This window comes from Phyllostomus discolor, chromosome Y (genome assembly GCF_004126475.2).
Source record: "Phyllostomus discolor isolate MPI-MPIP mPhyDis1 chromosome Y, mPhyDis1.pri.v3, whole genome shotgun sequence".
Lineage (NCBI taxonomy): Eukaryota > Metazoa > Chordata > Mammalia > Chiroptera > Phyllostomidae > Phyllostomus > Phyllostomus discolor.
This window is the reverse complement of record NC_050199.1, coordinates 495,549-510,344: the sequence shown is the minus strand read 5'-3', so window position 1 is coordinate 510,344 and position 14,796 is coordinate 495,549. Positions and strand designations below refer to the sequence as shown.

The window sequence follows — 14,796 nt, the reverse complement described above, 5'->3', positions numbered from 1 at the left end:
GCCAGGCGCAGTAGGCGGGGCCTCCATCCCAGGAAGTCCCAGCTGAGTGGTGAGAACCAGCCCTGGGGGCGTGGTCGGCCCAGGGGCGGGGCTGTGTGGGCGGGGTCTCCTGGGCTTGGGGCTTCAATAGACCCGGCCGGCTCTCCGGGTCCACAGACCCAGGGTCAGGACACTTGGCCAAGAAGACCTTCCGCCTGGGGCCCAGGGAGTGTGGCGCGGACTCGAGAGTCATGGGCCTGTTCCGGGCGATCCCGAAGCTGCTGCATAAGCATGTGGTGATGGCCTCTACGGCCCCGGGCCACCAGCAGGTCCTCAGAAACGCGGTGAATAGCCGGGACAGAACCGGGTCGGGTTCTGGGGTGCGAGGGGCAGGCTAGTGATCCCGGAGCCTAGTCCATCTGGGGCCCATGGACTGGTGCAGATGGTCACCTGGTGCCCCTGGCGCGGTGACTGCGGATCTGTGGGCCTGTGGGGACCAGGGACAAGGTGTGAGGCCCATGGAGTTGAGGCCCAGAGCTAGGAACTGGGGCAGTGGGGTCTGGGGCAGAGGCGTGCGGGCAGCTCCTAGCGGCTGGGGTCCAGGTCTGTGGGCCTGGGGAAGCCCGAACCTGGGCCATCTGGGCCGCGGGTTTGTGACCAGGCCTCGTGGTCTGGTGTCCTCCATGACGTGGCCGTTTGGCAGAATGATCTGGTATCATGTACCCAGCTGCCTCTGCCCTGGGGCTGCTGGGGGAGGGGGAGGGACTGAGCTCCATGGGTGCTCTGCAGGGCTGGCAAGGACAGGGGTCGCTGATGCCAGGTCCTCAGGGTGCACAGTGTGGGCACTTGGGGGGCCATGGACACCACCGGCCTCCTTCAGGGACCAGGGACTGTCTTGCTAGGTGAGGATTTCTAGGGGACCAGTGTAAAGGAGCCCCATTTCCCCACACAGCCTATTTCTGTCCTTTGCATTTCTTCTGGGGAGTATGTTTCCACGTGCTGGGCCCCTGTGGGGGTGGAACAGTGGCCTTGGGAATGTCCTGGGAGCTGTTCTCCCACTAGGGGTTGGATCCGTGTACCCAGCACCTTTGTCAATACTGTCCCCAGGCGTTTGAGTGACGAGGTGCACACCTCCCTTCCCTCTAAGCCCCGAGATCCGGCTCTGCCGGAAGTGGCTACTGGGGAAAGTTCACTGTCGGCCACAGGGGCTGAGAGGCCACACTGGCTGTAACCCAACCCGTTCTGTTGGGGACTCCTGCGACCCCCACCCGATCACGGCCCCTCTTCTCCCATTGCAGGGGCTCAGGTTCACGGTGGTTCCTTCCAGATTTCAGGAGAATGTCAGGAAAGCCTCCTCCCTCAGCCCTTTCACATATGCCATGGAAACAGCCAAGCAGAAGGCCCTGGAGGTGGCCAGGAGGATGCACCAGGCAAGGACTCTGCTTCTGCCACCTGGGGATCTGGGGCCACAGGGGAGGTGGTGGGAGGTGGGGGTCAGGTTTTAGGGAGACATGTTGCATAAATGCTGTCACAGTGTGCAGTCATGCAGCTTATTTATGGCTGAGGGTTGCAGTGTAACATACTCTTCCTCTCATGTAGCATTTGTGTAGCACAGCTCGTCACAAAGAATTGACATAGCCGGTCTGTTGCATTGATACTATATCACAGACTATGGTAATTAGTGTGAAGGTGTCATTTACAAATAAGAATTAATGTAGCTTACCTAATACATTGTTACCTAATAACACATACTTATTATTACAGCTAATAGTATCATTTCTATAATATAGATTGTGAATTACTTTGTTGCTATGTTATAGAGCATTGTAATTCTTACATCAGTATCATTTATTGTAATGCATGTCCCACCCATGTTACTGTACAATACCTTCCTATAATGAACACAATGGTGCCTTCCACTGTGTAGCATTAATGCAGCTTATCACTACATGTTATAACAATATCCTATGGCAGTTGGGATGCTACCTGCATGAAGGTAATCCTGTGAGTAGTGGTATAAATGAGTGAGAACTGAGAGACTGATATTCGGCAGGTGGAGGTGAGTATGCAAGTGCACCCCAAGGACCCTGTGGGGTACACATTGTGGGGGAGTGTATGTGGGCCACATGTCTGCCCCCGCTCAGCACGAGGGGCCACACAGGCCTTGCTCTCCCAAGTTAGCCCAGGCACCGGCAGTGAGGCCGTCTGCATGCTCCAAACCACAGAAATGTGTCGTTTCTGAAGCTCAGCTCTGGTTTCTGCAGAAACACGGGAAGGCTGTGGAAGACAGAGATGGCAAACCCACGGTGCAGAGCCTCCCCCCGAATGCCATTGTGGAACTGATAGACAGCTTCAAGGGGTCCAAGGTGACCTGCTGAGGCTCCTGGGGTGGCCGGGAGGGAGGGTACAACCTGGGGGCTGACCCACGGGAGCTCGTCTTGTTTGTGTCCTGGAGACGAGGTGTCTGAGGTCCACGTCCCCCTGGGCCACGCTCCCTCCTAGGGCCCCAGGGAGGGTCTCACTGAGCTGCTGTTCGTGCCCAGGCCCTGTTCACGGCTTGCAAGATGAAGGTGTTCGATTTGCTGGGGGACGAGGGCCCCCTGAGCGGGGCGGACGTTGCCAGGAAGATCGGTGCCTCAGAGGGCGGAACTAGACAGCTGCTGGACGTCTGTGCAGGCCTGGGCCTGCTGGACAAGACAGAGGGAGGTGAGGGGCCTCGGAGGGGTTTCCTGGAGAACCTCAGAAGGCGGAAGCAGGTCCCTGAGTGGACGTGGCCTCTGAGCCAGCAGGGATGACCTCACGAGCTGTCCCTCTGCCCCAGAAGTGTGGCTGTTCCCCAGAGGGTGGGACAGAGGATGGATGGAAGAAAGGGAAAGTCGTGTGTGTGTGTGTGTGTGTGTGTGTATGAGTGTGTTTGTGTGTGTGTGTCTGTGAGTGTGTGAGGATAGTGACTCCTCATGTCTCTGGTCTCGGAGGGGCTGTGTCACTCAGGGACCTCCAGAGACACGGAAGAAGCAGGATATTTCCGTGTGCTCGACACAGACAGGGGTTGACCTACAGAGACAGACGAGGCGGCAGGTGGAGAGATGAGAGACACATGGATGGATGGATACTGAGATACAGTGGACAGAAGGGTGGGTGGGGAGGAAGCAGAGAGATGCATCGGTGGGGAGGTGGAAGGAAGGACAGAAGGAAGAAGATGGATGTGTTGTTGAAGGTGGAGGTGATAGTGGGTGGGTGGGGCAATGGGCAGATGGACAGTCAGGAGCCCTGGGTGGACATTCGGACATAGAGCAGACCAGAGATGAGATGGACGGATGGATGGACGGACGGACGGATGGATAGATGGATGGAGGGATGGGTGGGTGGATGGATGGGTGGCTGTGACCATGGATAGGCAGCTAGTGAGACTGATGGGTCCATGGAAGAATGGCCACATAGGCCAGTGAATGGATGGGTGGATCCTTGAAGGTGGACTGGGGAGCTGCCTGCCAGCATGTGGTGAGTAGCACTCTCAGGGATGGTGTTCGTGCTCCTTCCCCGTGGACCTCAGCTGTGGTCTGGTGGTGCCACCAGCTCCAGCCTCACTGGGAGGACCTCACCTGTCACTTCAGGTTACAGCAACACACCCCTGGCCACCCTGTACCTGCTGTCAGATGGCGAGTACTCCCTGCACAGCTATGCCATGATCCACGAGGACTTCGGCTGGCCCTTCTTCTCCTACCTGGACTTTGCTGTCCGGGAGGGCACCATCCAGGCCCAGAGGGCTGTGGGCACAGCGGGGAAGGACCACTTTCAGGTGACCGGCCAGAGATGTTCCTTCCATGGTGGGTCGGGGAAAGGATCTGAGGGGAGGGGATCCCTGTGTGGCCTGGGGCTTCACGAACCTCAGAGCCACCAAGCGTTTGCCCTCTGGATGCCACCTGTCCTGATGGAGTCCCCTGAGGGAGGGTGGGCGGGGGAGGGGGTGGAGAAGGGAGAGGGACAGATACGCAGGGAGGCAGAGAGAGGGACACAGAGTCACAAGGCAGACAGATAGACACAGACAGACACACAGAGAGGCCCAGTCCCAGGGACAGGTCAGCTGGGGTGCCGCCCGGATGCAGGAGGCCCAGACTGTGCCTCTCTGCTCACACCCTGCTCTGCCTCAGGAGTCCTTCTTCCCAAATCGAGAAAAGAAGCTGCAGTACATGCGGGCCATGCACGGCCACACCAAGGTGGCTGCTCGCCAGGTGGCCACAGCCTTTGACCTGTCTGGATTCACCTCTGCCTGCGACCTGGGAGGTGTGTAACCCCACGGGGACTCTGTGTCACCAGCTCGTGCATGCCTTTTCCTGGGTCACATTGCATGTGACTGACATGCTCATAAGACTGCAAAACGGGGTTATCTCTCAAAAACACCCCAAGGAGTCCTGAGCTGCCAGCTTGCATTTCCCTATTCTCCCTGCACACCCATCCTCCTAGTGGCCCAGTGTGGCTGTTGAAGCACCAGCCATCACATCAGCTTTCACATACCAGAAAGGATTAGAGATGGTACCAGACCTCCACAACTTTGCCCTGGGGATTCTCTTGTGACGCTGTGTCCCCATCCCACTTACGTGCTCAACTGCAGGGTCCTGACATTGGGAGGCCCCAATTCCCATAGAAGACACCAGCCATCTGCATCATGCTTGGCTTTATTTCGCAGCAGTGGCTTCAATGCATGTTCCAGAACACTGCTGGCTTTGGCCTCAGTTGCACTTTGGAAACTCACCCAGGCCTCCCTAAGTGCCTGGAAGGGCATGCAGGGGTACAGTGTGTGATTTCACCTGCAGGGTCCACAGGCGCCCTTGCCTACGAGCTGGCCCGGCAGTACCCGGGTCTGAAGGTGACCATATTTGACCTGCCAGAGGTCATCGAGGATGCCGTGTTCTTTAAGCCCCATGGACCCGAGGCAGGGCAGGTCAGCTTCGTGCCAGGTAAGAGCTCCTGTGCCTTTGCATCTGGTCAGGACTCTCTGACCTGTGACACGGAGCCTGTCCCTGTGTGTGCGTGAGTGTGGTGTCTGTGCCTCTGCAGGGGTGTGTGTGTGTGCTGGTGGGTATGTGTGTGCCGTGCTCACCTCTGTCTGCACAGGGGCCCCTCGTCCACCTGGGGAAGGTTGCAGGACCCCCATCCAGTAGCAACTCCTCAGCACTCGGGTCCTTTATACAAAATGAGCCGGTGTCGGCTTTTCCCCAACCCACTCCCTCCTTGGACTTTCACCGCTGCCTGGATTCCCTGTAACCCCTGATACAGTGCCAGGGCTGGGTGAGGCTGTTACACTGTCTCCTTTCAGGAATAACAAGAAAAACAGGTCTAGGCTTCGGGAGACACCACATGCCCCCCCCCCCCCCCCCCCGCCACCATTGCATAGGAACAATGTAACGTTTCCTCATTGGGCAGCAACATGTAATAGTTTCAAAACGTTTCCCTGTGTATTATTGTTTTCTTTGGCTAAATGCCAAGTACACAACCTGGGCACCTTAAAAGCAAGGAATTCCTCCTGCCTCCATCCTGGAGATCGGCCACCTGATTCCAGGTGTCCTGCAGCCCCGGTCCCTCCACGGGCTGCAGGGAGGGTGCTCTGCACCTCTTCCAGCTCCTGGAGCTCGGGGCATCCCTGGGCTGGTACTCACGTCACTCCCGTCTCTGCCTCCACCTCCACGTGGCTTTTCCTCCTTTCTGCGTCTCCTCTTCTGTCCCTTCCAAGGACACTGCCTCTGGATGTGAGGCCACCCTGACCCAGGACGGCCTCCTCTCAGCACCTCCACACATCCCACCTGCAAACACCCAGTTTCCATAAGGTGCCACTCCCGGGTTCCAGAGTTAGGACTTGGATCAGGTTGGGGGGGCCCTCTCACCCCACTGCAAGCAGAGTCTTTTTCCGTTCAGTTCGGAGGTGGTGCCTCCCCATTTCTGTCTCCGGGAGAACTGGTTCTTGAGTCCCTGTGGGATGATTGCCCTCTATGTGTCCACCAGGGGACTTTTTCCGAGACACCCTCCCGGAGGCTGACCTGTACATCCTGTCCAAAATTCTGCACAACTGGCCCGACGACAAGGTGCACCAGCTGCTGAGCCGCATCTCCCGCAGCTGCAAGCCAGGTGAGACGGCCTCTTCGACCTCCTTTTCAGACACACATGAAGACCCGTCCATTTTTTAGAAAAGTAACTTTTATGCACCTTAAGGGGCTGCCACACTCCCTGTGGTGCTCAGTTTACAGACTTCAGAGCTTGCTCTTGACTCCAGGATGTGGACTCAAGTGCCTGCACGTTGGGACAGCTGCCCCTGAGCCTGGCTCTCCTTAGTGTCACTGTCCTGCCCTGCAGTGCCCTGAGGAAGCCTGTGGTCTCCTGCCCCACGGAACCCCCCCCCCCCAGGGCTGCCCTGCCCATTGAGTCCCTCCCTCCTCAGCTAATCCTGTCTCCCTGTCACACCCACACTCCGCCTTCCTGCCCTCCCCTGTGTCCCTGGCCAGGATGCTGCTGCTGCTGCTGCTTCGAGCAGCTGGGGCCCAGGGTCCCACCACCGGCTCCCCGGTGGGCTCATGGGGGCCCCTCCTATAATAAAAGTTTCCACGTGTGTCCTATGGAGGGCATACCCTCAGGGGGCCCTGGAGGGGACCCTCAGAGGACTAGGCACCCTCACTGCCCCCCACCGCCTGCCTTTCCTGTCCTTGCTCCCTTTCCTTCTCCCTGCTCACTCCCTCTGTCTGTCCCTTCGTGTCTCCCCGGGTCTCCCTGGGTCTCTGTGTCTTGTCTCTGCCTCCCTCTCTCTCTGTGTCTTTGTCTGTCTTTCTCTCTGTCTTCCCTCCAACTCCCTGTCTGATTCCCCAGCCCGGTGGGATCTGTCTGCAGCCTGCACCCCTGAGGGCTGGAGTCCCTCAGCCCCCTCTTCTGGGACCCAGGCAGGACCCCAGTGGCTGCTCTCGTGCACACAGGTGGCGGCCTCCTGGTGGCGGAACAGCTGCTGGACGAGGACAAGTGCAGGCCCCTGCCCGCCTTGATGATGTCGCTCACCATGACGGTGCTGTTCCAGGGCCGGGAGCGCAGCCTGAGCGAGTACCGCAGCCTGCTGCAGGCACACGGCTTCACCGACGTGCGGGCCGTGCGCACTGGGAGCACCTCGGATGCCGTCCTGGCCACCAGAGCCTGACGGTCACCTGCACGCCAGTCCCAGGGTCACTCCCCAGGGAGGACACTGGCCCACAGTCCCCCACTGTGGCTGGTCAGGTGGAGAGTTTGCTGCAAGGGGCTGGAGTCACCCCCAGGCTAAGGAACGGGGTCAGGAGTGGCACTTGGAGCTGGTTGGTGCGGCTGCACGGGACAAGGGCAGTACCGACTTGCCGGGCCACATGTCCTTGTGGGGGCCCTGGTCGGGGGCCTCCAGCCAGTGCACCTCCATATCACGGGCCGTGTCCACACTGCCCTCTGTCCGCCGGCCCTGTGTGCTTCCCACCACCTCCCACCGCTTCTCTCCTCTCCCCAGCCAGACTTCCAGGTCCCAGTGACATCCCAGCCATCCTGTCCTGTGACCCTGCAGGAGATGCTCCTCCCCTTTCCCCTCTGGTTGATCAGCCCGTTTACAAGATCACAGTGTAGGCAGGGGAAGGTTGACCGTGTGAAGATGATTGTTCACCACAAAGTCCCCACACTCTGCAGCTGGGACTCTGTGTCCTGGTAAGGTGTCCGTTTCCCTAAAGAGTAAGGAAGCGCGTGCACACTGGTCAGCGGGAGGCAGTGGGCAGGGTGACCGGTGGTATCGTTCAGATGGATCTGTTCCATCTCCCTTGCAGCTCCAATCAGCAGTCTGTAGGACACAGAGCTTGTAGTCGTGATTTTCCCAGTGAGAATGGATTTCATAGACAATCTAGAAGTTGATTGACAAGATGCACACACACACACATGATTTCTACAGTGTCGATGATCACACACATAATCACTCATGCACAGTCCTGGATGGACACCTTGGTCCTCCACTCTACAGGGAGCCCTTAGCCGAGGACCCCACTCACCACCAGGGAGACCCAGGCTGCAGAGGGACAGGCAGGTAACACTTGAGGGAACCGGGGAAGGGTCCCTGGTCCCCTGAGACCACTTTCTGTGCCCCTGTGGCTGGTGGAAATGCTCTTAGAAACAATGAACACGATGCGAAGGGAAGACTGACAGCCTGAGTGTGTGGTTATTGTGAACCTGGTGCGAACACTGTGGGTTTCAGGGCCTGTGGGGAAACATGGGGGGAGGGTGCCCACCCGTGTCTCTCTCCTCAAAGGGACTTCCTCCTCAGGAATGGGCAGGCAGCCCCAGGTGGGGGTGGGTGGCAGAGCTGAGCCCCACCCTTGGGTGCAATTCTCTCATTCCTTTGCTCTTTGAGGGGTGTGTGAGTGCCCCAGGACCCGGGACAGTCTGGGAGCGTCATCCTGGGGTAAAGTCTGCCATTCGGGTGTGGTGGTGGGGAACAGCTGGGGACATCGGGCTGTCACATCACCACCTGAGTGCACATGGGCTCAGTCCTCCCCATTCCCTGTCAGGGACCTCGTGGGACCCCGTGGGTCCCCACCCCAAGCAGCCTGCTGGCCCCCCAGCAGACCAGGTTGCTTAAAGGCAGAGCCTGGCTCCCACCACCCCATCTCCCCCCATCCTCTTCATGACTCATTCTGAGCCCTCCCCTGGGACTTGATATCTTTAAAACTTGCCCCCCCCCCCCACCCCCTTTATTTTGGAAAAGGAACCCATGCATTTTGCAGACGTCTTTGCCATACTCGGGCGACACAGAGTGACTCACACTTCCCGCGGGGCCAGCGCGGGGCGATCTCTGAGCCCGTGCAATGTGTGGTGAAATCGGGGACAGCGCCCAGGAATGGGAGACGGTCCCCCACCTCCCAGCTGAAGTGTGAGTGCTGCCCCCTTGTGGACCGGGTGGTGCACGCACTGCCCTGCTCAGCCTCATCTTCCTTCGCGTCGTAGCTGCACCCTCCTCTCCCAGATGGGTGTGCTGGGTGCCCTCACGCAATGCTTTCTAAGGTTCTCTGTTCTGAACCCAGTTAACTAGACACGGGGGAGGCCACAGTTCTTCATTCATCCCCCCACCCTGGATGCATCTGGTTGTCAGGTTCCCCGAGGAACCAACTGTGCGGTGCTGGCCGGTGGGGTGGGTCTGGCCACGCTGGCGCCTGGGGAAGGGGATGGACGGGTCACGCGGAGGTTAACCTGCCCCCACGGCTCTCACAGCCACTGAAGCAGGAGCACCTAGCTCCGGGTCTGAGCAGACGCCAACCCACGTGATCCTGAATGAGCAGCGTGGGCTGCTCCCCCTGCTGGCCAAGAGGGGCGTGCACACCCTCCCCGGGGTCCCCTGCCGGCCCGCGCCCGCCCTCTCCACACCCCAAACAGGCTGGTCCTGGGATAATAAAGCCGATGGCAAGCAGATGGATGCTTTCCTGGTTCACAGTCCAGAGGCCCAGCCCGCAGGGCAAATTCCTTTCCCGCTGGGAAGTCACGACCTCCCTGTCCGCTGCCCCAGAACCCTGCGGTGGCTGCAGCCTCCAGGCCTGGACCCCGAGGGCACCCTCCCCACCCCTTCCAGGTGAAGCCTCAGCCATGTGGCAGCACCTGCAAGGCTGGCCCACTGGCCTGCTGCCAGGTGACGCCTCTGCTCCCGAAGGACCAGCCGCTGCGCCTGCCAGCCTCAGGCCCCGCCCCCACCTGTTCCTCCCTGAGGTCCAGGCAGGACACCGCTGGGCTATCCCAGGACGCCCGCGGCCGCCGGCCTGGGTGCCCAGGACGCCTCTGGTGCTTAGCGGCATCGCCCACCATCCACCCAGGGGTCTGCAGATTTCACCTGCTGGTGGGGACACAAACATAAAACAAAACAAAACAAAACAAAACAAAAAGGTGTGTGTGTGGGGGGGGAATTGAAGGAAAACAGGGAACGCGTGCCTGCTTCTGAGTCGCTACGAAGTAGCTGTTTTTGGCGTTGGCACTGCTCTGACCCCATCTGATACATGTGATACATGCGATGCATCTGAAACAAATCCATCCCGTGACAAAGGGCGACCTGTGGGGGCCGTTCCGCTACAACGCACATAAAAGGTCTACAATGTTTCCAAGCAAGTGAGTTCCAGGGACTTCCCAGGGGCAGCGCGGTGAGCAGGTGAGGATGAGCTGGAGAGGATGAATGACATTTAGTTACAACGCAAATAAACGTCCACAATGTTTCCAAGCACGTGAGTCTCCGTGGCTTCCCGGGTCGGCGGGGAGGAGGGAGGTCGGTGAGCCTGAGAGGATGAGTGTGATGGGCAGCACACGCCCTCCAGTCCCGCTTGGGGGAAGAGTGGGCCCGTGTCACAACCCCAGGCCTGGTGGGGGGGACCCCAGGGCCCGGCGCGGAGTCTCCAGGGATCCCAATGTCAGGGCTCCGGAACCCCCGCGGCCCGGAGGGGTCCTGCGGGCCACGCACATGGACACGGGACAGGCCTGGGTCTCGGGGAAGGAGGAGGGCAGACCCTGGGGACCTGGGTGTGGGGCTCGGGACGTCCTGAGATCGGGGTTCGGAAAGCACGTGTCGGGCGGCTCCAGCTCTGGCCTGCGCAACCGGACGGTCCTCCCGGGCCTCGGGCGAGAAGGGCTCCCGGGTGGGTTATTTGCAACCCCCAGCCTCTCCCTAACCCGCTCCACTGCCACCTCCCGCTTCTCTTCCGGGCCCCAACGTGACCTTGACAAGGTCACGGTGGCCTGTCAGCCCCCAGGTAGACGGCGCGCGTAGGCGGGGCCGGGCTCCCGACCTGTCCCGGAGCGCGGCGGGCGGAAGGGGGCGCAGCCAATGGATGTGGTGCACGAGAGCGCGGGGCGGGCTCGTGGCGGCTCGGGACAATTGCGGCCTGGGAGGGGCGGGGCATCGGCGCGCGACACAGCCAATAGGGTTGGCGCGCGGGGGCGCTGGGCGGGGCGTCGGCGCCTTAGCGGCTGCGCCGTGGCCTCTCCGTCCTTTCGGTCCCCGCGGCGGCAGCAGCGCTGAGCCAGCGGCGTCTACCCTGCGGCTTTACGCGCTTCCACTCCGTTCTGCGCCCTCTGCGCCGCCCGCTGCGCCACCATGACGGAACAGGCCATCTCTTTTGCTAAGGACTTCCTGGCCGGAGGCATCGCCGCCGCCATCTCCAAGACCGCTGTGGCCCCGATCGAGCGTGTCAAGCTGCTGCTGCAGGTGGGGCGGTGTGCGCATGCGCGGACTCGGGGAGCCGGGGATCGGGGCCGGGGGGGGGGGGGGGCGGGGGCAGCAGACCGACCGGGTCGCGTCCGCCGGGGCCGGCGGGCGGAAGGCTGCCGGAAGTGCGAGGCAGCACTGCTTTGTCCACGCCGCAGACTTCCGGGGGCGCCTCACGTGAGTGGTGCGCCTGCGCAGAGCAGGGGCTGTGGCTCGCACGCATTTTCTGGGCCGGGCGGGTGATCACGCGCGGGGCGGGTGCTCGCGAGGTACCCTGTGGGTGGCCGGGCGGCGCGGCCCCGCCAGTGCCCCTTGTCGGACTTGAATTCTTCCCACACTTTTATAGTCGTCTGTGCAGCTTTAAATGGCAGTCAAGTGCGGTGTGTTGTGCAACTGTTGCAAGTGGAACGCGTTAGTTGCCACCTTGTTGCTCGGAGGTCGCTGGCAACGTTGTTGCGGCCACAGCCCAGTTGTGCACTGCTTGGAGAGCCGGGCGGCCCGTGGGCGACTTGGTTCACTCAGAACACCGTCCTCTGGGTTATCAGGCCGTCCCGTGAGCCCTGTGCGTCCACCCTGCAGGTTCAACATGCCAGCAAGCAGATCGCGGCCGACAAGCAGTACAAGGGCATCGTGGACTGCATCGTGCGAATTCCCAAGGAGCAGGGCATGCTGTCCTTCTGGCGGGGCAACCTGGCCAACGTCATCCGCTACTTCCCCACCCAAGCCCTCAACTTCGCCTTCAAGGATAAGTACAAGCAGATCTTCCTGGGAGGCGTGGACAAGCACACGCAGTTTTGGAGGTATTTCGCCGGCAACCTGGCCTCGGGCGGTGCCGCGGGAGCCACGTCTCTCTGCTTCGTGTACCCCCTGGATTTTGCCAGAACCCGTCTGGCGGCCGACGTGGGGAAAACCGGCACCGAGCGGGAGTTCAAAGGCCTCGGCGACTGCCTGGTGAAGATCAGCAAATCGGATGGCATCCGGGGGCTGTACCAGGGCTTTAACGTCTCGGTGCAGGGCATCATCATCTACCGGGCCGCCTACTTCGGCATCTACGATACAGCCAAAGGTGGGTGGGTGTGTGCTGGGCTGGGCTGCGGGGCTGGGACAAGGACACTTGGCAGCAGCTTGGGTCTGAGTCCCGGAGGCTGGAGTCTGAGGCCCAGGGGTGGGCGGGGCTGACTCCCCCCTACCCCGCCCCCCCCAAGTCCTCACACGGTTGTCCCTCTGTGTGTGTCTGTCCCCATCTCCTCTTACAAGGACCCCAGTCAGACTAGATCGGGGCCACCTAGGGACCTCAGTTCGCCTTCACCCTCCCCTTCAACAACGTGTTTGCAAATACAGGCGCGCTCTGGGGTCTGGAAGTCCGCGGTGAATTTTGGGAGGACACGATTTAGTCAGTCCCTGAAAGTAAGCCGCCTGGAGGGTCAGGGCGCAGGCCTGCTGGCAGTGGTGTGAGGAAACAGCCTCGGGCGGGCGGCTCTTTCCTCCCTGGCCCGGAGCTGTGCGCTGGGACTGTCGCGGGTGCCTTGCAGGTGGCGCCCCCCTCCCCCCACCCCAGCTCCCGTAGTGGAGCTTGTCCTGACCGCTGCAGCATCACCTGGTCCCGGGAGCCGCACTGGGGTTGGAGGGAGAGGGGGAGGTGGGTGGCCGCAGCCGCGGTCTCGGGGCGGCCGTGGGGGAGAGCCGGGGCCTGACCGTGGCGCGTGACCCCGCAGGCATGCTCCCTGACCCCAAGAACACCCACATCGTGGTCAGCTGGATGATCGCGCAGAGTGTGACGGCCGTGGCGGGCGTGGTCTCCTACCCCTTCGACACCGTGCGGAGGCGGATGATGATGCAGTCCGGGCGCAAAGGAGGTACCGCGTCCCGGTTCCGGGGGGTGGGGCGGTGAGGGCGCACACACGGTCCAGGGGCGGCCTTGGGGGTCGGGGGTAGAAAGCCTGGCGCCGTGAGATACGCGGCCCTCCCCAAAAGCGTTTGAGTGGTGCCCCGTCACGGCTTTGGCGGGGAGGCCTGCTCACGGGCCTGCCCCTCCTCTAGGGGGCGCTCCAGCCGCGCCGCCTGTGAGCTCTCCCTGCCCTGTCCCCAGTCTCCTGTGCGCGGAGGACGCTTCATACCCGCCCCCAGAACGGGGCTGGCGTTTCTTCCTAGGCCGGTGGTCAGACCTCCCCCCGCCCACTGGCCCAGAGGGTGGCGCCCGGGGGTCGCATCCTGACACTCTCTTCTCTGTGTGTCCCTTCCCCGGCCACCCCGCCGCCGCCTGCAGCCGACATCATGTACAAGGGCACGGTGGACTGCTGGCGGAAGATCCTGAAGGACGAGGGCGGCAAGGCCTTCTTCAAGGGCGCCTGGTCCAACGTGCTGAGGGGCATGGGCGGCGCCTTCGTGCTGGTGCTGTATGACGAGCTGAAGAAGGTCATCTAGCGCGGCCCGCACGGGCACGCGGGCACCCGGGGACCAGGAGGAGCCACGCGCAACCCCTCCCTGTTCAGGGACCACTGACCTTCAGAACATCCACCGCCCCCCCGCCCCGCCCAGCCGGGGCCCCCGCGCAGCGCCCGGGCAGGGGCTCGGGGGCAGCTCCCTGGGACCACGAGCACTGGCACACCCTGATTCCATGCATTGGCGGGGAGGGGGAGGGGACCCCGGCGTCCTGGGCGCGGGGGCGGCGGTGCCGCCGCCGCTGCACCACGCAGGCGGAGAGCCGGGGCGCGCGTGCTGCGCCCGGGGACCGGGCTGGGCTTAGTTTTATTTAAAGGAAATCATGTCGCCCATTTGTACCTAAGCACTCTCGTTTTTGTTTTTTTTTTTTGCACAGCCGAGCATCTGCGATGACGTTCTATGTTGGGCATTGCTGCAAACGATTAAAACCAGACAACAGAACTAACTAGCTCGGGTGCTTTGCTTTCAGGCCAGGGGCGCGTGCCCCGCCCCCCACACGCCCCGCCCCCCACACGCCCCGCCCCCCACTGCCCTCCGGTGGTGAGGAGGAGGAGGAGGAGCCAGTGAGGGTGGCAGACACCTGTGGCCTCCAGGTGCCCCTGCTCGCGAAATCCCTCCGGAAACACGGTCTGCTTGCTTCGGGTTCCCTCCCCTGCAGCGGTTTCGCACCTGGGGACCCTGCGTGCCGCGCCCACACGTGCCCTGGGTTGGCCCGAGTGAGTAGGCGTGCCCGTGCCCGCGCCGGGCGGTCACGACCTTCTCCGGCGAGGCGGCTTGCTGGGGCCCGAGACCTTGGCAGGCGCCGGCCCCCAAGGTCAGGGGGCTCCCGCAAGGCGAAAGGGACGAGACCGTTCGGGCCTGCCCCTCCAGCAGGGGAACCGGCTTCCGACCCACTCGGGCCTCGCTTGTCCGTCCGTCCGTCCTGCCTGCTTGCCTGCCGCTGTGGCAGCGGCTGGGTTCTGCATGGGAGCTCTCCCTGGCCGCCCTCCTCCGTTCCCACCGGGTGCAGACCAGACCAGTGGGCGACTCGGGGCCCGTGTGAGGACGCGGAGACGAGGTCGGATCTGCCCTTGGCGTCCCACGGCGCCCTGCGAATGCCGTGTTCCCGGGAGACTCCGCGGGGGTCCCTTCCTGGAAGCCAGCACCGTGGGCAT

The 14,796-nt window shown here is 61.9% G+C and overlaps 2 protein-coding genes across 2 annotated transcripts; both read left to right on the top strand.

The window, feature by feature from the left end:
- Positions 1–157: 157 nt before the first annotated feature.
- LOC118498607 (probable bifunctional dTTP/UTP pyrophosphatase/methyltransferase protein) lies at positions 158–7,331 on the top strand. Its single transcript, XM_036017243.1, has 5 exons — positions 158–163; positions 4,153–4,263; positions 4,794–4,937; positions 5,980–6,102; positions 6,939–7,331. Exons 2-5 carry the CDS (start codon positions 4,170–4,172, stop codon positions 7,151–7,153), a joined length of 576 nt encoding a protein of 191 aa, XP_035873136.1. The 5' UTR covers positions 158–163; positions 4,153–4,169; the 3' UTR covers positions 7,154–7,331.
- Positions 7,332–10,972: 3,641 nt separating this feature from the next.
- LOC114489892 (ADP/ATP translocase 3) lies at positions 10,973–14,087 on the top strand. Its single transcript, XM_028503745.2, has 4 exons — positions 10,973–11,200; positions 11,780–12,266; positions 12,916–13,056; positions 13,467–14,087. The coding sequence occupies exons 1-4, from the start codon at positions 11,090–11,092 to the stop codon at positions 13,622–13,624; spliced, it is 897 nt and encodes a 298-aa protein (XP_028359546.1). The 5' UTR covers positions 10,973–11,089; the 3' UTR covers positions 13,625–14,087.
- Positions 14,088–14,796: the final 709 nt, after the last annotated feature.